Genomic DNA, 22,009 nt, shown 5'->3' with positions numbered 1-22,009 from the left:
GGAATTGCCCCCTCTGCCCTCCAGCTGGGTTTCTGGGGCTCCTGGCGGCCCCCCACCCCCACCCTGCCAGACATATCAGGCCTCCTCCCTCCCTCCTGGGGCTCTGTCCACTCCTCTGTCTGTCCTTCCATCCACCCCGGAAGTCCTCTCAGGGCCTGGCTGGGGCTGGTGGTGCCGCTGTGGCAGCTGAGGGCCAGGCGGCAGAGCCGGGGAGAGGGGACCCCAGGCCCTGAAGACATCAGGAGCAGGGCCGCGGTCCCCCAGGGGCTGGGACCTCCAACCCCAGTGCTGGTCTGTGCGACAGTGGCCTTGTGTGGCGGGGGGAGGGGCCTCCCCTCCTTCAGGCCTGTCCCCGGGGAGCCTCAGCCAGCTCACCCAGTGTTGTCCCCAGAGTACTGTGCCCTGGGGTCCCAGCCTGCTTCCCAGGAGAGACCCAAGGGGCGGTGGAGGTCGAACGGGGGTCCAGCTAGGCATCAGCCCGGCTGCCGAGCACCTGGGCTCCTCGCCTTTCCCTCACGGCCCGTGCCCTACAGACGTGGGCAGCTGGGGACACGGCGCTCCGTCTGTCTCCCTGCTCCTTGCCGGAGCCGCGCAGCTCCTGCCTTGGGCTCTCCTCTGCCCCTGGCTGAGAGCTCCAAGGTGTAACAGGTGCAGCCTTCCTTCACGCTCTGAGCCTTCTGCTCAGGAGGGGCCCCTGAAGGTCCCACCACTGACGGGCCGGGCCCCTGGATCACCCGTGCTGCACAGCCCAGGGACACCCTGCTGCTCCAGGGAGAGCCTCCCCAGCGGCCTCTGAGGGCTGCATCGGGGCAGGGAGGGCCTGAGGGCCGAGTCCCGATCTGGGAGGCTGCGTTAGGCTGGAGCACAGAAGACCTGCTCCTTTGGGCCTGGAGTGGAGGCCGAGGGTCCTGGGCCCCCCGCCTGTAGCAGCCATATGGCAGTAGATCACTGTCTGAGTCGAGTCCCCGGGAGACCCCAGGCAGCCTCCCCGCCCCCAAGTCCGCCCTGTCTGCAGGCAGGGGCCTGGTAAATCCCACGTCAGCCAAAAGCTTCCAAGAGCCCTGGGCTCTGCTCCCTGCCGCTTTTCAGCCCAGACTAGGTGCACCCCTCAGCCTGCACCGCGACCAGGTGACGAGGACGTGCGGCCTTGGGACTGCGGGGCCCTGGTGTGGCAGGTGGGGACGGGGCCCACAGCTGGCTAGTGACCGCACTGCGGCTTGCAGCAGCTCCCGATGTGGGGTCCTGGGGCCAAGGAGGCTCCTACCGCCCCCCAGCCAGGCCCTGCCCCACTGAGCAGTGAGGATCTGGCACAGAGCAGGCTGGGCGCCTGGCCCGGGGAGCACCGTGGGCCAGGCCACAGGCCCACACAGGCCCAGAGACACCGCCAACATCCAGGTCCGGGTTTAGCTCCCGGCGTGGGGTAGGGGAGCATCCCAGCTGAGTAAAACCACTGGGACTGAGCTTGTCAGGGATACCTCTGAGAGCTGCTGCAAAGTGGGGTTTGATCTGTGCCTTGCACGGTGGGCAGGATTTGGGAGCAGTGAGAGAGGAGGAAGGGCATTCGAGGTGAGGTAAACCACGCAGAAGGTGATGCTGGGCCCGGGAGGCGGGGACCAGGCGGAGGAGCAGGCCGCGGCTATACCTGGGGGCCAGGCCGGGCCCGACTCACTCTTCACCCTCTGTCTCCTTCCTTCAGAGGACGTACATCTTCACGTTTCTCTTGAGCTCTCGGGTCTTCATCCCCCCTCATGACCTGCTGGCCCGCGTGGGGCAGATCTGCCTGGAGCAGAGGCAGCAGCTGGAGGCCGGATCTGATAAGGTAAAGGCGAGCCCCCGGGCTGCTGCCCGTCTCCGTGCCCCTGGCTTCCCCGCGCTCTCACGCTTGGGAGAGAATGCTGCTCAGGACGGGGCCTGGCTGAGCCCGGCCCGGGCCCCTCCCTGCTGGGGGCAGGTCTGCTTGTCTGGCCTCCTGACATCCCTGGAGCAGGCCTCCCGGGTGTCTGCAGGGGCGCCCACCTCCCAGGGCGCTGGATGGAACTGTGGCCAGAGGAGGAGGGCGGCAGCTGCTGGACTGGCCCCCTGGGCCCGCCCGGGTCTCCCAGGATGCCCCCACCCGGCCCTCCAGGGCTCCCCGGCAGCATGCAGCACCCTGCATGCTGTGAGCCAGCGGGTGCTCACACCCCCTCCCGGGGAAGGGCCACAGCAGACAGCCCTGCCGGCTTTCCTGCTCAGTGCCAGACAACCCGGAAGGGAGGGTCCGGCTCCAGCTGGTGGAGAAGCAGCCTGGGTCACTGCTCCCTCCAAAGGGGGTGGCGGGCAGCACCCTCAGGCTAGAGTTTTCAGAGACTCAAATAGGGCTGTTTTTCACTGTCGTGTCTTCTGATTGAGTCGGGCTTTGGGCAGTCAAGATGGGTAAGAAACCACAGCTCATCCCTGAGGCCCTGGGGCAGGCCCGGGGTCTGGTGTGGAAGCAGGGCTGGTGGGCGTACTGTCAAGGCGCTGGCAGGGCCTGTTCCGGATGACCTTCCCCTCTACCAGGCTGGACCTCCTGCCTCTGGAGGTTTACAGCAAAGGCCTGTGACATCTGTGCCCTCTTCAGTCTCTTCTCCAGAGGGGCGCGTCCCCGGGTGTGCTGGGCAGGGACAGAGACAGGCACCCATTGCAGCCCGGGGATCAGGAAAGGCGCCTGAAGGCGTGGGTGGGGAGAAGCCAGAACAGGGTGAGTGGGAGATGAAATTCTAGGCTGAGGGTCAGCAGGGGGACAGTAGAAGCCTGAGAGGAGCCTGGGGTGAGCCCTCCCGCCTTCGTCTGTGATGACAGGCAGGGCGGGGCCTCTGAGGAGGGAACGCAGGGCTGTAGTTCCTGCTGAGTGCGGGGTGCAGCGGGCACCTGGGGGGAGTGTCAGCTGGGTGGAGGCAGCGGAGCAGAGGTGGGTGGAGGGGGGCAGGTAGGTGTAGATGTGGGGAGTTGGGTCATGAAGGAGCTGGGCCCCGAGGGTAGTCAGGGCCGGAACGGTCCAGGGTGGCCAGGCAGGCACGGGGATCTGGTCAGGGCCAGGCAGAGCCAAAGTGGGCATAGGAATGGTTTAGCGTACGTGAGCCAGCGCGGGGCTGGGCATAGAGGACTGGCCAGGAGAGCACGGCCGGGCATCCCGCACGCCCTCCTTGGACTGTATGTGCGTGTGGACCTGGGCTAGTGGGAACCGGGGAGAGGATGCCTGGTGTGTCTGCGGCCCTTCCCAGCACTTGCCAACCTGCTTTTCACCGAGAGAAGGTGGCTGGGGTCTCTTGCTTAACGTTAATGATTTTGCTTGGTTTTCATCGTGTCCTTCTTTATGGGTAACTTCTAATTACAGCAAATGAAACTAATTTTCTGTGTCACGGTAGCGATAGGACAGGTTCTTTGAAAATGAATTTAAGTGAAAAAGAGAGCTGGCTTAAGGGGAATGTGAAGCAACGCAGGAATGACAAAACCGCAGGTGGACAGGGTGAAGGATGTCCCTACCCAGCAGCCCTCACCCCAGCGTCGGGGCGGAGGACACAGGTCCTGTGGGGGAATGGGTCAGAGGGTGTTGCAGAACTGGGGGTGCTTGTACCGCTTGTCATCTTGTCGCCCACTCTGGAGGGTCAGGCCTTGCTTTATCTCCCGACCCCCTCCCCCCACCCTCCCCAGGCCAGGCTGAAGTCCTTCTCAGCCAAGATTGTGCAGCTACTGAAGGAGTGGACAGAGGCCTTCCCCTACGACTTCCAGGACGAGAAGGCCATGGCCGAACTGAAAGCCATCACCCACCGGGTCACACAGTGTGACGAGGTGAGGTCCTCCTCAGAGCCTGGCAGAGTTCCTTGTCTGAGGGAGGGGTGGGTCTTCAGGGACAGCTCTGTATGTGGTCCCCTTTGCTGTCACTCTCCCAAGAGGACTGCTGGGTGGCTCCATTTGCCCCTCAGCCCCACAAGGGCCACTCAGCTGGCCAGCAACCGGCCAGACTTGCCCTTGGCATCCTGCGCACACGGGAGACCCTGTGGCCCGAGTGGGGTGATCCCAGGCCCCACCTTCTCCCGCTCTTTGGGTGGGTGGAGTGGGGGCCTAGCGAGAGGCCTTGTCCGTCTTTCCTGGCTCCCAGCTCCCGCTTGGTCTGCAGCGTTGAGACGGGCCCTCCAGAGAGGTTGGTCCTGCCACCGGCCCCCATCGTGGGAGCCTGGGCTCCGTGTGCTCGGCACTTTCTGCCTTCCTGAGGGCTCAAAGCCCAGGGAGAGTGGGGCAGAGCCAGGGCTGCTCCCACCCAGGGAAGGAAGGCTCCTAGCCCTGGAGGAAGCCCTTCCGGAGTCCCTCGTCCCTACCGTGGGCCCCTCCTACGGTGGAAAGGCCACGAGAAGTAGCTCAGCTGGCCGCCACCCAGAAAGCCATGCTTTTCATACCCAGAAGCCTAGCCCTGGCCTTCAGCTCCCTTCTCCTCAGGACGGCTGTGGAGTCACCCTCCCCTGCAGCCCTCGGTGGAGCCCACACTGTGCCCCACTCTGCCGTCAGAGGCCCAAGTGCTCATGGCAGGTCTGGGTAGGGGACGTGGGCTCAAAGTTAGACGCGTCCCTGGAGATGAGATGGGTTCCTCCAGCGCGGTGCAGGTCTTGCTGCCAGCCCAGGCCAGCACCTTCTCCACCCCCGCCCCTCCCAGGAGAATGGCACGGTGAAGAAGGCCATCGCCCAAATGACGCAGAGCCTGCTGCTGTCCCTGGCTGCCCGGAGCCAGCTTCAGGAGCTGCGTGAGAAGCTCCGCTCACCGGCCATGGACAAAGGGCCCATCCTCAAGGCCAAGCCGCCAGCCGCGCAGAAGGACATCCTGGGCGTGTGCTGTGACCCCCTGGTGTTGGCCCAGCAGCTGACTCACATCGAGCTGGTTAGTGCTGCAGTGCGCCCTTCCCAGGACGGGCTGGGGCGTGTTCACTGATGCTCACGCTGGCACCTTCCCAACATGGCACCACAGGGCCTTCCCCTGCCGGCCGGACCGGGGTGTCGGGAAGCCCGCTTGGCAGCCCCAAGCACTGCCTCTGGAGGCTGTGTGTCCACCTGAGCAGAGGGTTTCTTGGTACCTGGGTCCCCAGGATCATGGCAGCCCCACGTTAACGGGAGGGGCTGGGGCGATGGGGACTGCAGTGGCCTCAGGATGGAGGAGCGGCTTGGGAAGAGGTGAAGGGTTTCAAGGGGGACGGCTCTCCCCGGCCCGTCCCCTCATCCTGCCTGTGCCTGGGCTGGGCAGGGGCCCTGCACATAGCAGCCGCTGCTGAGGCTCTCGCCTCCCAGGGGAGGGCCTTCCAGACCCTGGGGTACAGTACACCTGGGGGGCCTGCCCACTGTCTGGGTGCTCTGATCGAGGAGGGGCCGTGGCTGAGGGGCACGCCTGCAGGGAGGTCGTGACTGCTGCTCTTGACACGCCCTCCATGCTGCGTGTGGGGCCTGCCTGAGGGTGGCAGGCTTGTCACTCCTCCTGGGATGTTTCCCCGTTCCATCCAGGAGAGGGTCAGCAGCATCCACCCTGAGGACCTGATGCAGATCGTCAGCCACATGGACTCTCGGGACAAGCATAGGGTGAGGGCCTGCGGCGTGCTCCAGGGTGGCCGAGGGAGGGTGCGGGGCCCTCGCCCAGACGCCTGAGCGCCTCCGGAGTGTCGGGCCTCACAACCTGACGACGCACGTAGGTCTGGCCTTCCAGTGCCTGCCCCACAGCTCAGTGGACAGCCACGCAGGGTGCTGCATGCTGCCGGGGAGGTCCTGGAGGGCCGTGTGGGGGCATCCTGGGAGACCCGGGCGGGCCCAGGGGGCCAGTCCAAAAGCCAACCCCCTCCTCCTCTGGCCACAGCTCCTTCTGAGGGCTCTGAGGGTGGGGCTGGGGCAGCAGCTACGGGCAGGGTCCTCGGGCTCCCTGTGACCTGCTGTGTCCCCACAGTGCCGAGGAGACCTGATTAAGACCTACAGCCTGGAGGCCTACGACAACTGGTTCAACTGCCTCAGCATGCTGGTGGCCACCGAGGTGTGCCGGGTAAGTGCCGTGCGGCGCACACAGCAGCAGGGCCGGCCTCATCTCCTCCCGACCCCACCGTGCCGCCTGGGGCTCTGACCCCTGTACCCCGCAGGGGACGGAACTTTGCAAGTGGAGATAGGAAGCTTTTATTGCCAGGGCCTTGGGCGCGCCAACCCCCAACAGTAATGCCTTAAATTACAACAGAGACCCATCCGGGGAGGCAGCCTGTGCCCAGCATGGCCTGTCAGCTCATCTGGGTCTCCCTTGGTCCTCTCAGCCTGCCCCTGCAGCCTGCGAGGATCCCTCCACCCCCGGCCTGACAGCTCTGAGGGCCCAGGGCCGCTCCCTGCTGGGGAGGCCCCTCCCTGGGCCCAGGCCACTGCCCTTTGGGGGCTGGTGTGGTAGGGGATGACCCCTGGTGGGGACCGTGCTGAGCAGTCTGGCTGCCCTCCAGGTGGTGAAGAAGAAGCATCGGACTCGCATGCTGGAGTTCTTCATCGATGTGGCCCGAGAGTGCTTCAACATCGGGAACTTCAACTCCATGATGGCCATCATCTGTGAGTGTGTGGGCTCCAGGGGCTCCCCCTCCAGCACGGTGTGGCCCATCTCCTCCCGCCCTGACCCTCGCTGTCGCCCCCCTGCAGCTGGCATGAACCTCAGTCCTGTGGCGAGGCTGAAGAAAACCTGGTCCAAAGTCAAGACGGCCAAGTTCGACGTCTTAGAGGTAGGCACCCTGTCTTGTCCCGAGTCAGCCTGAGGAGGGCTGGGCGTCCCATTACGCTCTGGCCCCTTGCTGAGGGCCTGCTGCCCCGAGTGCCGTCTGATGTTGGGTGTGTCTGCTGACCTGGCCGCGGCGCCCCCAGAAGGCAGGTAGCCCATGCTCTCCTCGGCCCTTGGGCCTTGAGTCAGAACTGGCATCGCCTAAAGCAAAGCTCGGGGGAAAGATCAGCAAGGAGTTTGTCAGCAAAAGCAGGCCAACAGCCCCAGGTTGGGCAGTGCCGACCAAGCAGAGACTGGCCTTTTTCTCATTCGACTTCCATGGTCCCGGACCGTCTGGGGGGCCCAGGGGCTGAGAGGCGAGTCTACAGCCTTGACCAGATGTATTTGATCAGAGAATCCAGTTTTTGCAAGTGTGTGTCTTGTGGAGCTGGTCAGGTTTGGGAGGTGTCCGTGAAAGCACAAGGGCAAAGGAGGGCAAAAGAAGGTTTTGAAAGGAAGGAGGGGAGACCCAGACTTAGCAGGGCAGGGAGGAGGTGTGTGTGAGCTTCAAGATTTCTCTACAGCTTGCCCCATGACGCCTGGACCCAAAGCCAGAAAGCCCCGGCCCAGTGCTCAGACACGTGCCTCTGGGCTTCCTTCCCCTGTGCTCACTCCTGGAGAGGCGGCCTCTTCTGGTGACAGTACAGGGCCACCCCGAGCTGTTTCCTGCAAAGAGGCCTCCTGAGCAGCTCTGAGGGGTGCAGGGGGAGCAGTGCCCACCATATCCTCCCGTCTGCCCACAGCACCACATGGACCCATCCAGCAACTTCTGCAACTACCGCACAGCCCTGCAGGGGGCCACACAGAGATCCCAGATGGCCAACAGCAGCCGGGAGAAGATCGTCATCCCTGTGTTCAACCTCTTCGTTAAGGACATCTACTTCCTGCACAAAATCCACACCAACCACCTGCCCAATGGACACATTAACTTCAAGGTCAGCTCAGCCCCCTTGTGGTCTGAGGGGAGGGGGCCAGGCTGTCCCAGCACAGGGTAGGGCAGACTTCCTGGCCTTGCTTTAGGACAGGCAGAGTCCGTCTGTGCCATGAGAACTGCCAGGCCGAGGCCCTGTGGCAGAAGGGCCTTTTAGGACTGAAGGCTCCAGGGTGGGTCATGGGTGCCGTGACCTCAAGGTATGAGGGTGGCCCCAGTTCTGGGTGAATGATCTGGTTACAGTGCTAGGAGCCCGAGGGCCCCAGAGTGAGATCCTGGGGTGTTCTGGTTGGTGGTGCTGTGCTGGGTGTGGCTGGGACGCCTGCCTCAGCCTGGAGTGACTGCACAGCAGTCAGGGGTCGTGCACAGCAGAAGCACAGACCTGGCTGCAGCCCAGTGGCTCAGGCAGAGGGCAGGACTGAATGGCCTTGGGGACACCGGCTGGCCCTGTTGTACAGAGTGCTTCCACGGCTACGGAATCAGCTTTGTAGGGCCACCGTCCAGTCTCTCTGGGACCAGGGAAATGATCAGCCGACCAAAGCCAGAGCCTACGTCCCCTGCCCTAACCAGGGTTTTCAAGCTTAAGGTGACAAATGAACATCCAGTTGGTCTTCTGCCCCTTCAGAAATTTTGGGACATCTCCAGACAGATCCATGAGTTCATGACATGGACACAGGTAGAGTGTCCCTTCGAGAAGGACAAGAAGATTCAGAGTTACCTGCTGACGGCTCCCATCTACAGCGAGGAAGGTGAGGTCCACCTCTGCACACTGTAGAGGTCACCCTGACTCGTGCAGGGTGCCCTCCCAGGGTTGTTATTCCCCATGGGGAAGCTCAGCTCGCAGGGGTGAGTGCATGAGGGTGGGCCATGGGTGGATGGCAGGTGAAGGATAAGGACAAGAAAAGATCAGGCTCCCGAGGCCACTTGAGAGAGCCAGTACGTGGTTGGGCCAGTGCTGCAGAACCAGGAAACGTCTGAGTCCCCAGGCAGGTTGCCAGGAACCCCATGCAGCAGAGGCCTGTGGACCAGCCGAGGCCCGAAGTTGCTGCCCCCTTGGTTTAGGAGTTCGTTCCCGGGCCTCCCTCCACCCTGGGAGGGAGAGTTTGAGAAGGGATAACCGGGGTGGGAGGCAGACTGACCGGGTGTGGACATGGCTTCTGTGGGGCTTCTCGTCTCTCAGCTCTCTTCATCGCCTCCTTCGAAAGTGAAGGTCCCGAGAACCACATGGAAAAGGACAGCTGGAAGACCCTCAGGTAGGAGAACTCCAGCAGCAGTCCGGTGAGCCCCCAAGACCAGCCCCATACCAGAGTCTACAAGGAAGGGAAAGGACGGGGTGGGGGTAGGCATGATGGGTCTGCCCTTTTGAAAGGCGGCCGAGGGCACCTCTCTGCAGGGCACCTCTCTGCAGACGGGGGAGAGGAAGGCATCCCCGGTACAGGCTGAGGACTTGGGGTTTGAACATGCCTGACCCCTCCCTCAATGGGCGGTTCTAGGCAGCTGGGCCTTCCCCTAGTAGTACAAGCCTGCCCTCTGCTTGCTCAGGGGAAGGGCCTGCCGGCCGCCTGACCACTTCCTCTTTCCCTGCTCACCTTTAGGACCACTCTCCTTAACAGAGCTTGAAGGCATGGATGCAGCCTGCAGACGCTGGGATTAAGCACACCTACGTACTGAGTTTTAATCTTGAGTGATAATGGGCTGAGATGAGGCCTCACTGGTTGGGGTCCATTTTGTACATAACTAACTTTTATGAAAAAAAAAAGCAATTATTTCATGCATCAACCTTTGGCACTTAAAGCTTTTTGTTTATGACAGGGCAGGGCCCTGCTTTGGGGAGGGGTGGGGAAAGAGTATCATGGGAGATGGCATCCATGATAACATCTTATTCTAATGAAATGTAGATTTTTATTTTCTACTTTTGATTATTAACAAACATCTTACAAAAAAAATACTTAAAAAAACCCAACCAAAACCAACGTGAGCCCTGCCTCCTGTCCAGCCAGTGTCTCTGATGTCGGGGTGAGTGCCTTAGAGGGTTCTGGCGGGCCCGTTCTCGCCTGCAGCCAGTGCCGCTGGAGGCACCGGGGAAGCTCTGCCCTCAAAGCGCAGGCCCACAAGGTTCTGGCAAGAAGGGCTCGGGTGGCCCGGAGGTCTCATTTGCATACTTCCAGAAGTGAACCTTGAATACGGGCTTTCCAAAGTTTACATTTTCATTTTCCTTTATCAGGGATTTATGGGGGTTGGGGGGAGGGCAGGGGGACACCTGGCAGCATATTTTCTGTTGGAAGATGTCTGGCAAATTGTTCTTCACGTACATTTTAGGAAAAGAGAAAATCTAAAATAACGTAAGGAGGGAGTCATGGAATTGTCCGTTTTCCAGGCTGTAACTTTGACACACTTACTTAGCTGTAATGAAGCGAATACAAAGTACAATTAAGGATGGGGACGTATAAAGCCATCTTGAAACTCAAGTACAAAGTCAAAAGAAGCAACTTACTTACAAATCAGTATCCTCCTTCCCTCTGGGTGGGGGATTGGGCTCCCCTAAAAGAATGTGAAACATGGAAGGTTAGCCAGGCCAGTACCTGCTGGAGCCCACTCACGTAAAGCTGCCCAACATTTGGAGGTATTTTCCACACCCGAACTCGAGGAGTACTCTCCATTTTCTGACTTCCCGGCCATGGGACAGTGACAGCCCTGCTCCCTCCAAGGCCAGAAATGGGCAATCCATGCTGACTCTATCTCCCTCATGGCGGGGCTGTCATTCCATCCAAGCAGATTTGGAACTACTCACCCTGTTTCTCTCCACATGGCTGGCTTCCGCCGGAGCCTCCAGCTGGCAGGCCTGGGTAAGGACAGTTAGTTGCTAATTCCCAAAACTCCTAGGAGAGCCTGGAGATGTGAAGGCGAGGCCTCAGGGGGAGGTGGCTCCATGATCCGCTGCTGATGTTGCCCTCAGCCCAGGTTGGAGCAAGGATATTTACACTGTATTGTCACAGTGTTTTTGCACTTTCCAGACGTTCTAGATAGTACATATTGTATATTGACAGTACATATTGCTTTATGTATTTGAGATAAAGAAAGGTTTAAAACTTGAGAATATATATTTGGAATACGTTAGAACCTTTTCTGTCCATGTGTTAAGGAGCTTTCACATCCGTGTGCGCTTCACTTGGTCATCAGTTCTAGTACCGACCTGACACAGTGCTACATTTGCTACTTTATTTTCCCAATTTGATACATACCCTATGATGTTTTGGTATTTCGAGATGAACTCTGCGTATAAAGCTGTACTTTATAATAATAAAGGATGTCAACTGTTGGTGTGACTGGACGTACTTGCATCAATAAAAGAACATGTTGCTCCCCTCGTGTGCCCGTTCTCTGTGCGCGGTTCTGTGTTGGCAGGAGGCGTGGGGATGCCCGGGCCAGGGGTGGGGACAAGACTGCCAGGGCCACCACGGGCCTTTCGGAGATGGAGCAAGCAGCTCTCACCTCCACATTCTGACAAAGGGCTTTTCAAATAAACACTGCAAAACAAAACAAAGCTGTATAAGAGGCATGTTCTCTGCTGCTTTCCTCAAGGAAAGATCCAGAAGGATATCACTAGCAGCTTGAATTACATGGCCATGTCAGTTCAGGAAGCCTACCTTAAACGACTCTCAAGGTTCCTTTACTGCAGGGACTAACAAGAACCTTCAGTGTCCACGGGTGCTGTGAGTCTCTCCGGGGGCTGGGGACATTGGGGAGTGCCTGCCGACGTCTTTCTGCTGCGCGGTTCTCCTTCCGTTTCAATGGGTCATGCTCAGGAGCACTAAATAAAAGGGATTTGTGGAGGGGCACACGAGAGCTTGTGGCACTGAAGGAAAAGAACTCAGACACTGCTCTTCTCTGGCCTGTCTCCCACTGCCACCCTGTCACCAGTGCCCAGGCTGGATGAGGTCTGCCCACGACAGCTCGCCAGACCTGACTCTGCTCCTCCAGGGCCAACTCAGCCCGTTCGAGCAGCAGCGCCCAGCAGAACACTTTCTGTGCTGAGGGGGTATTCTGTACTGCATCACCCAGTGCAGTGCTGCTAGATACACAGAGGGACTGAGCCCTGAAATGTGGCCAGTGCGACTGAAGCACAGAACTTCTAACCTTACGTACGTTTAAATAGCTAGTGGACAGAAGGCGGGGCCTGCGGGGCCTCGTCACCTGCCGCTGCTCCACGTGCCTTGCGGAGTAACAGCACACAGTAGGTGCTCAGGTGTTTGTGGAGCAAACGAGGACCCCTGTGAGGATGCCTAAGTGACTTTTAGGTAAGTGACAACACTTTTTAGGTCCTTCCATGTAAGGGCCTCCTTACTTTCTTGGTAAAGTTACTTTTGCAAGTTTCTACCTACCTCAGCTGAAGAAGGAGCAGCACATCATCTGGTCTGCATCTTGGATGCGGAGCTGGGAGCAGGACGCGAGCTGGCTTGGCTCGGCATGGCCCTGTCCTTCACCCATGGGTGGTCCCTCCAGGCAGTGCTTCTCAAGGTGTGGGTCCCAGCCTGGCAGCAGCAGCAGCAACACTGGGAACTTGTCTGAGATGTTCTCAGGGCCCCTGTGCAGACCTGCTGAATGGGAAACCTGGGAGCGGGGAGCCCAGGCAAGTTGGAGAAGCTCTCCTGGTGGGTAGGGTTCTGCAGGACATGGTTCCTGCCCATGTCCCACCTCTCCCAGGGGCACGCTGCTGCTCGGGCACTAGACTCACATGCTGTGCACGTGCACCTCCTCCAGTACACTTGCCACCCCGTTCTCCCACACACGTTCTCTGAGCCTCCTTACATCTTCCTGGTGCGTGGCGCTCGTGCTCCTCCGGCCTTGCCCCACCATCCACACCACACACTGTCGGCATCCGTCTCACGCACTAGGGCCTCAGCTCTTTCTGTGTAGAAGCCTCTTGGCGTGTAGCCGTGTGGCCGGCGACCAGTGCAGTGTGCAGCTCCTAACGCCATGGGATGACCGAGGGTTACCACCTTTCACTTTACACACACGTTTCAGGGACAAACCTGTTAAAAGCATCAGATGTGACAGGAAGATAAGCTAAGAATCTCTACTAAGGCCACAGAGACTTCTGTGACAAAACTAAGATTTTTATACACCTATCACACCTACACATTTGTAAAACGTGTCACGTTCCTCAGGGAGGCAAGACAGGGTAAGTGGAAGAGCAAGGAATCGAGAGCTAAACTCTTTGGATTTGAGTCCTAGTTTCCAGTTCCCAGCTGGGTACCCTTGGACAAGTTGTCTGCCTTTTTAAGCCTCCATTTTCCCATGATTAAAATGGAATTACAATACTCTTGATCTCAGGGGTTGTTGTAATGTTATATGGCAGAATGTGCAATGCCTCCTGCATTAGAAGTGGTGTTAGCTGTGTACCAGCAGTGGCACGCCTGATGAAACTGAATGCCACTTCTCCCACAGAGAGAGGAATCTTCTGGGAAAAGTGAAGCAAAGGATTATTAAGTGCCATTCTCAAAGGAACAACTCAAGTCCTGGTCAATACAAATATATTCTAACATTACCAAAGAATCATTTAAGTGTCAAATATAACCAACATATAAACATATGAGAAGAGGGCTTCCCCTGGTGGCACAGTGGTTGAGAATCTCCCTGTCAATGCAGGGAACATGGGTTCAAAGCCTGGTCTGGGAAGATCCCACATGCCGCAGAGCAACTAAGCCCATACGCCACAACTATTGAGCCTGAGCTCTAGAGCCCGCGAGCCACAACTACTGAGCCTCCGTGCCACAGCTACTGAAGCCCGCGCACCCAGAGCCCGTGCTCCACAAGAGAAGCCACCGCAATGAGAAGCCCGTGCACCGCAACGAAGAGTAGCCCCCGCTCGCCACAACTAGAGAGAAAGCCCACGCATAGCAACAAAGACCCAACGCAGCCAAAAATAAAAATAAATTAAAAAAAAACAAAACTAAAAATCTTAAAAAAAAAATAGAAGAAATTCACGCGAAGTTGGGATCCAAAACTACTTTCTAAATGAAAAACTTACTATCCACCTATAGGCTGGTAACCTTAGATCATGCCAACAAAATTTCTATCTTTATTCTCAAAAAGGCATTCATGATGCTAGGAGGAAGGTGGAGGGCTGCTGCTCAAACCCCACACGCTTCTATCTCAGCATACCCAGGACTCTCAGGTATGGATCTTCAGCAACAATGTTAAGGGGACAATGTTGTCAAGAATATAAGAAAGTTTAAGTTAAGCACCTGTTCATTTCTGGCAGCATGAAAGACTAAGTGCTTGCCTACTGAAATTGACTAATAAACTTATGCAAAACTTTAACATCCAAGTGAGAAACCCAGAGCTTCACTTTCCAATCCACAAGGGGGATAGAGAAGGAAGTCCAGAACTTGCTCAAGAAGAAGGGTCAAATAGGAGACCCTAGCCCACAAAGCTGACATCCCAAAAAGCCACCCCTCAGTGTAACAGTGAACTTGAAATAAAGCACTCCTACTCCAACCCCACCAAGGGGGTTAAGGAAGATTGCCTGTTTTGAACCTTGGCACTGAATGGAGACGGGAAAAATTTGCCCCTGATACTTTATAACCACAAGTCAGTGAGTTTTACAAAGTTTTGCAGCACAAATCACACTGGTCAAAAAAACTTTAAGCTGAGAATTTAGTTTAACATGGCCCTGAACTGGTACTGTCCTTAAGTTACTCAGCAGAAGCAAACATTCTAACCTATATTCTAGTTTTAAAAGTCTCTCCTTAGCTGTGTCTAATATTCTGTTAAACCCACCTATTGGATTTTAAAAATTCATTTTCATTTCTAGATGCTCTATTTGGTTCTTTTCCAAATCCATTTGGACAAAATTCTGTATAAATTATCAGAATGTAACACAGAGAGACAAAGATTGGAAAATATGAAACAGGTTTAACGTATGTTATCAGAGTTACAGAAGGAAAGAGAGAGAGAACAAGGCAGAGACAATGAAAATGAAATAGCTGAGAATCTTCCAGAATTGACAAGAGACAATCCAAGAAGCCCAAAGATTCTGAAGCAGGATAAAAAACAAAAACAAAAACAAAATCTGCACACAGACATATCCTGGTGATACAAAACAGAGATAAAGAAGAGGTTTTAAAGACAGCTGGAGAAAAAGAAGGTTGATTACCTTCAAAGGCATTATCAACTGTTAAGCTGATAGCTTATTTCACAACAGAAATAACTGAAGGCAGAAGACAGTGGAATAATAACATCAATGTGCTGTGGAATTAAAGAAACCTGAGCTAGAGTTAGAGTTGGGACAGGCCTGGAGGGGAAGTTCTCATACCTAGCTACACATCACCAATTACAGAGAGAGCAAACATCTCCATCACAGAAAGGTGTTGCCTGCTTTACCACCAACCAGGAAGAAGAAAACTTCTCTCCCCTGAGCACAGGCCAGCCAGTCAGAGACTACAGAAGCCCACCAATGAGAAGTCTCCATACTTTGAACTCCCAGCTTCCTCCAGTGGACCCTTGGGTTAATACAGTCCCTCCCAATTCCCCCTTTTACCTTAGAGAAGCAAGTTTCCTTTCCTTGCTCTCCGATTTGCCTATGGTCCACCGTAGTTCATGTACCCAGAATTGCAATTCCTCTGGCTACTCCCGAATAAACTCGCTTTTCCTGGTAAAATAACTGATTGTAGTATTAAAGTTGACAGTGCTAAAAGATTTCTCAATCTAGAATTCTCAACACTTCAAAAAATATTTCTTAAATGAGATAAAGATATTTATACACTAAAATGGAGTTTGCTATCAGACCTTCACTAAAAGAAATGCTAAAGGATGAATCTTGACTCCTACTGCATACTATATAAAAATTATTTCTATATGAATCATAGATCTAAATATGAAAGGCAATACAATAAAGCATTTAAAAGAAAACATGAATGTTTCTTCTTTACTTTGGAGTAGGAAAGGTTTTTAAAACTGGACACCAAAACCACTAGCCATAAAAGAAAGAAAACCGATCAACTGGACTTTATTAAAACTAAGAACTTTTGCTTATTAACAGATAACATTAAGAGAATGAAGAACAGTCCCCTGCCTGGGAGAAGATATTTGCAATACATAAATCTGACAAAAGACTCATATCCAGAATATATAAGTAACTCCTACACATCAATTAAAAAAAAAGCCAGTTAAAGAAAAAGGGCAAAAAAATGGAATAGGCATTTCACAAACAAGATATCCAAATGGCCAATAAGCATATGCAAAGATACTCAACATCATTTCCCTGATTAGATAAACTACACTAAACTCAAAAGGAGATAACTGTACACACCCAACAGAAATTAAAGAGTCTGAATTAAAAATGCTGAAAATACTGGGCTGGGGAGAATGTGAAGCAACTGGGTCTCTCATATGTGGCTGGCAGGGGGTCAGTTATTTGGAAGGACTGAGAAAAATTTGCCAACACCTGGCAAGACTATTCAAGAAAAAAGAAAAGCACAAATAAACAGTATCAGGAATGAGAAAGAAGCTATCACTATAGATCACATACACATTACACAGATAACAAGAGGAAATGGCAAACAACTTTGTACATTTCATCTAAAATTTCAAATTTATCAGGATAAATTCCTAGACAACAGCACCTTACCTAAAAGAACTCAATCGAAACTGACTAGAAGAAACAGAAAATCTGAACAGTTCCACAATCATTAAATAAATTGAACCAGTGATCAGCAATCTTAGTATATAGAAAAGTTCAGGCCCAGGTGGCTTTCAGGAAGTTTTGTCAAATATTCAAGGAAGAAATAATTACAGTCTTACAAAACTTTTCTAGAAACAGAGTACAAAGGAACACCTGTAACTTATTTTATAAGCTAGTAAAACCTTAATAGAAAAGCCCAAGGGTGGAAAGGAAGTATATACACAGGCAATCTTACTCATGAACACAGATGAAAAACACCTGGAAAAAGTACATATATAATATACACCCCCCCACAAATATATATAAATATGTAAATAAATATGTGTTTGTGTATGCATGCAAACCGAATCCAGCAATGTATAAGGATAATATAACATATCATGACAGATTGGCACTGACCCCAAGAATGCAAGGGTACTTCAGACAATTAACCTAATTCATCAATTTAACATATTAAAGATGGGAAAAAATCATATAATTATCTCAAAAGATATAGTAAAAACATTTGATAAATGCTCTCAAGCATGATAAAAACTTGCCAAGTAATAATAGAAGGTAACTTTATTAACTTAATAAAGGGTATTTATAAAAACACCTATAGCAAATACCATACTTACTGATGAAACACTGAGAATGTCTCCCTTGAAATAAGAAATATGGGCAGGAAGTCCTCTGCTATCACTCCAGTCAACACTGCACAACAAATCCTAACAAGCACAGTAAGACAAGAAAAATAAAGATATAAAAATTGATAAGAAACAAAACTTCTACTACTCATAGATAACAGAAAAATGCGAAAGAAACTAGAAATACATTATTACAATTGTGCTCAGCAAGGCAACTGAACACAAAAATTAACACACAAAAATCAGTCTGATATCTAAATACCAGCAATAGACAATAAAAATAAATAAAAGATAGTTACAACGGCATAAAAAATGCAAACTACCTAGAAAAAAAAATCTAAGAAAATAATACACGAAAATCCACTGTGTGAAAAAGTATAAAACTTAATTGAAAGACAATAAAGACCAAAATAGATAATGTCATGTTCAAGGATCAGAGGGCTCTGTATGATAAAGATGTACATTTTCCCCAAAGTGACCTTATAGATTCAATGAGATTCTAATAAAAATTCACAAGTTTTCATTAAAGTTAACAAGCTTATTCTAAAACTTATATGAAAGTACAAAGGCTGCAAACAGCCATGACAATTTTCAAGAACAAGGTGAGCGGATTAATTCTCAGAAATTATCAACTCCTATAATGTTACAGTAATATTAGACTGTGATGTGATAACGTGGTGAGAGACAGCCTAATCTGCTGAACAGATGAGAGCTCAGGAGCAGACCTGTGTGTGTATGACATCTGATGGATGAGAGCGGTTTTGCAGATCTGTGGGTAAAATATGGACTTCATAGTAAGGCGACGCTGGAAAAAAGTGAAATGCAATCCTTATGTCACATTAATACACAAAACCTCTTCCACTTTTATGACTGGGAAAAAGCAAAGCTATGTATGAGGTATTTAGAAGATAATACAGAACAATAGCTTTAAGATACCCTTCTCTATTATGAGGTCATAAATCAGTAATAAAAAGAAAACATAAAGGAAAAAGATTAATTGAACACATTAAAGTTAATTTTTATTCATCAAAAAGTACCATCAACAATGGGAAAAGACAAGCCACATCCTGGGAGAAGTTACTTGTAAACATTTAACCAACAAGAATTGGTACCCAGAATATGTGAAGAACTCCTATGAACTTATAATAATGGGCAAAAAGACTGGAAATGAAAATTATAATTACAATTCATGCCTAAAGCCCACTAGATTAGCAAGAATTAATAAGCCTGACAAAATTAAGTATTGCCAAGGATGCAAACTGAATCTCTTACGGTGCTGGAAGTGGTCCACTTCGGAAAGTAAGTTGAACGTACACACGACCGATGACTTAGCATCATTGCTCCTAGAGAAATTCTTGCACACTCCTAAGAGACACGCACAGCAGTATTCATGACAACATTGCTTGTGATAGCAAAAGCAAATAAGCAAACAACAAAAAAATGATGAATGATCCAAATATCTATCAACAGTAGAATAATACTACAGTATTTTCATTCAGTGGAATACTAGTCAGTAATGAAAATGAATTAATTTTGAGATTAACATGAGTGAACCTCAAAAACAAAATACTGAAAGTTACAGTATAATGAAATAATATGCATACAAATTCAAAACAGGCAAAATAGTCATTGGGTAGAGATACACACATAGTTGGGAAAACTGTGAAGAAAAATGAGTGAAAAACTATCACAAAAATCAGGATAGTGACTATTATGGAGAGAGTGAGGTGAGGGTATGTGATCGAGAAAGGGCACACAGAGACCTTTCACTGATAATGTTCTATATCCTAATCTGAACAGCTGGTGCACTAGCGTTGGCTTTATTATTCTTTAAAGTACACATTTACATGTCATACACTTTTCTGTATTTATGATATTTTACAACAGAAAGAAATTAACTTATCACATTTTCATTTAACTTTCGGTAATAAAATACTTTATTGGTACCTTTTACTGTCAAAAACAGAGTAATGTTTCCATTGCTTAGCTTCCATCTTTAAATGAAAAGCTTTTTTTTTTAAAAAAAAAGGAAAAAAATCATTTGATTCTGTCAAAAAACCAGCTACAACTCACTTTTGCAAATAGTTAGGTTCTCTCACTTTAAATACCTTAATTCACTGGTCTTCACAATAAATAACTGTATATAAAAGGAGACAATGGCCTGAACAATTTTGCAGAGAACATTTTACACATCTTAAAAAACTAAGCCTAAATGCTACCCCAACTAAAAACTTGTAAGAATATTTAGTAAGAGTTATTATAAAATTGAATTCATGTAGCACCAAGAAATTTGGGATTTATATAATATTTCAGATGATATGATTTACTGAGAAAAAAGAGTAATGATTTGTCTTCTATGAATTTTCAGGGGTTTCTATACAAATAGAAAGAATTCAATATAGGTCCCTTTTAAAAGCCAAAGGTTCAAAAATCTATGCATGCCTTTCACCATATCTCCAATTTGTGGATCTAGCAATTGACCATATGGTAAAAGATCCATGTGTGATAAATAACACAGTACAGTCATATGTGAATATAATTTCTTACTCATCTTGTCTCCTTAATATAATTTACACCTCAATTAAAACATCATTCTATCTGCAAGTTATATATTTCTCTAAAATATTCTGTAATTCAGATTTCCATTTAGACAACCTTCCCCTCCTCCCCTTTTCTCAAATCAGTATGATCTTATGGTATACCTCATTAAATTGTTTGGTTTTTCTTCCTTCAGTGAAACTCCTCCTCAACTCAAAGTATTATAATAACACAGATGTAGCTTAATCAACATATTAGAAAAAAAGGATAATACATACATATGGATCCATGCTAAATAAGACAATACAAAGCCAAAAACACACGACACCATGCTATGTTCATCTATTCTGAACCACCACAAGAAGGCCCTGATAGGGCCCTGGCTCACGTAAACTGATGTCCCAGACACCCCTAGTGTCCTATACTCCAGCATAATTAACTGTTCTGTTAAAGACGTTTCCATGTTTATTTCTGTTTGTTCAAAACAGTCTACAGCAACTTTGACTCCTAATCCCGAACATGATGCTAAATTTGTAACACATTATAATTTTAATCAAGCCACAGATTATAACCTTAGTATTTTCTACTATTACCCATTTGTTTAAAAACAGACACTGAGGGGGCTAGGCAACAACACAAAGTTGAGGGATTTTTGTCTCTGCCTTCTCTTGATTAGTTGGGGATTTTAGATGTGTCATTTAATTATTCTCTGCTTCAGTGAAAAAGGATCCTTTAAGCAACTGCCCAAAGATCTTAATTTAAAACCAAGTAGGTTGACTCAGTGGTCGGTAGGTGAAGAGCCCTTATCCACACACTCCACCCATAACACTCCGTCCTCTCTTTGGGAACAGGATGCTCCCGACCCACCTTCAGCACAACACATTCCATCCCTCAGCCCAGACGCAACCAGGATACACATCAGAACATGAAGCCGGGTAAAATTAACTCAAAGCTACTCTTAGAACAAATACCAGATTTTGATTTGTCAATGATTCCATAGTGAAGTATACCCACAAAACAGAGACTTTGCATTGCACAACTTGCTTTTTCTTCTCACACTAAGTTAAATTGCTAAAGTAATGTCAGCAAGAACACAAAAGATAAGCATGTCTTCTCTGAAAGAGGCACTGCATCTGGAATTGGAATTAAGGCTAAATAGTGCTGGTTTGTGGTTCAGACTAATGTGTCACTGATGACATTAACCAACAGATTCGCTATTTGTCCTGTATGCCTGTTTGTGAAGATGCGTCTCTATCTCCTCCCTGAAGACCAGCATTCCCAGGTGCGAGTGAGAGGCCTCGTTCATGGCTTTGGACTGGATGCACATGCGGTACTGCTCGGGTGTCAACTCATCGGCACAGCGTTTCTCGTGCCAGAGGTGGAAAAGACCAGGAACTGGAGTCCGAATCACAATCAGGTCACCATGTAAGTATTTTCGATAAAGATGAACATCTTCTCCACCCCAACCTTTTACTTCCATATCAAATCCACCTGCAGGATCAAAACGCACACTGTTAAATAAGTGCCTGGCAGCCAGAGCACAGTCAAACCTGATAAACATTTAAACATTCTGCTTCAAATGAGATGGCACGGTATAATCCAAAGACCTGAAGTAGAGGACTGACATCCCGGTTTAGAAATCCAGTTACCAGCTGACATCTAGAAGCTCACAATCTGTTGTTGAGAGTATCAAAATGAGATTAAACATTTGAGAATACTTTGTAAGCTTCAGAGTTCTATAGAAAACCTCTAGAAAGTCAAATAAAGGAGAAGGAAATATAAATTACCCACAATATCACCACCATTAATGTTTTATTATGTTTTCTTTCTATCCTTTGAGATCCAAGTTCTTCTGGGTCACAGAAAACTCTCCAGAGGGGAAAACACAAGAAATGGCCAAGGTGGACACATAAAGTTGAGAATGGGCACACAGATGATTTAAAGCCATGGAAGTGGGTGAAATTACTAGAGTTTACAGGGAAAACAGGGCCTAGGTCTAAATGCTAAGAAATGTCAATATCTAGAGGGTAAACAGGCAGAGAAAGACAAGTCAGCAAAAGAGACTGAGAGGCGGCCCCAGAAGAAGGAGAAAATCTGGAGAATGTGCTATCACAGTAGTGAAGTGAGGAAAGCATCCTGAGAAAGAAATGGTCAAGTGTGTGCTGCTCAATTAAGAACTTAAAGAGGATCAAGTAGCCCTGGCAATGTAAATGCCACTTAGAGCCTTACTTAGAGCAAGGGAGATAGAGTTCACACTATTTTCAAATTGGTTTAAGCTGAACTAACTTTAAAGAAGCATGGAGAATACAATCTATTTTGAGTTTTTTGAAAAGCTAGAAAAGATTCTTAAAAATGGAGAAAAAATGAATTCTTTAATTAAAAGCTAGGTTTCCAAATTATGTCTTTTGTCAAATAATTCTATGTCACTTAATTTCACTCTCATAGGATGACAATAA

At 50.3% G+C, this 22,009-nt stretch overlaps 2 protein-coding genes across 12 annotated transcripts in view; one reads left to right on the top strand and one right to left on the bottom strand.

The window, feature by feature from the left end:
- Positions 1-9,641, top strand: part of RASGEF1A (RasGEF domain family member 1A) — a 38,432-nt gene extending 28,791 nt beyond the window's left edge. For 6 of the 8 annotated variants that reach the window (XM_032607486.1, XM_032607491.1, XM_032607485.1 and 3 more), the window contains 10 exons: positions 1,697-1,819; positions 3,673-3,810; positions 4,670-4,891; positions 5,506-5,580; positions 5,939-6,031; positions 6,468-6,737; positions 7,516-7,707; positions 8,329-8,452; positions 8,884-8,956; positions 9,299-9,437. In XM_032607486.1, coding sequence (XP_032463377.1) covers positions 1,697-1,819; positions 3,673-3,810; positions 4,670-4,891; positions 5,506-5,580; positions 5,939-6,031; positions 6,468-6,737; positions 7,516-7,707; positions 8,329-8,452; positions 8,884-8,956; positions 9,299-9,323 — 1,335 coding nt within the window. In that variant the 3' untranslated portion in view covers positions 9,324-9,437. Of the gene's footprint in view, positions 1-1,696; positions 1,820-3,672; positions 3,811-4,669; positions 4,892-5,505; positions 5,581-5,938; positions 6,032-6,467; positions 6,738-7,515; positions 7,708-8,328; positions 8,453-8,883; positions 8,957-9,298 lie in introns of all 8 variants that reach the window. The other 2 variants (XM_032607489.1, XM_032607484.1) reach the window with 1 other exon arrangement.
- Positions 9,642-11,088: 1,447 nt separating this feature from the next.
- Positions 11,089-22,009, bottom strand: part of CSGALNACT2 (chondroitin sulfate N-acetylgalactosaminyltransferase 2) — a 56,647-nt gene continuing 45,726 nt past the window's right edge. For 3 of the 4 annotated variants that reach the window (XM_032607492.1, XM_032607494.1, XM_032607497.1), the window contains one exon: positions 18,013-21,044. In XM_032607492.1, coding sequence (XP_032463383.1) covers positions 20,752-21,044 — 293 coding nt within the window. In that variant the 3' untranslated portion in view covers positions 18,013-20,751. Of the gene's footprint in view, positions 11,231-11,350; positions 11,515-12,085; positions 12,737-17,006; positions 21,045-22,009 lie in introns of those variants that run through there. The other variant, XR_004346090.1, reaches the window with a different exon arrangement.

The sequence above is a fragment of the Phocoena sinus genome, chromosome 16 (genome assembly GCF_008692025.1).
Source record: "Phocoena sinus isolate mPhoSin1 chromosome 16, mPhoSin1.pri, whole genome shotgun sequence".
NCBI classification, from domain to species: Eukaryota; Metazoa; Chordata; class Mammalia; order Artiodactyla; family Phocoenidae; genus Phocoena; species Phocoena sinus.
Note: the sequence above shows the minus strand (reverse complement) of the source record. Positions and strands in the feature narration are given on the sequence as shown.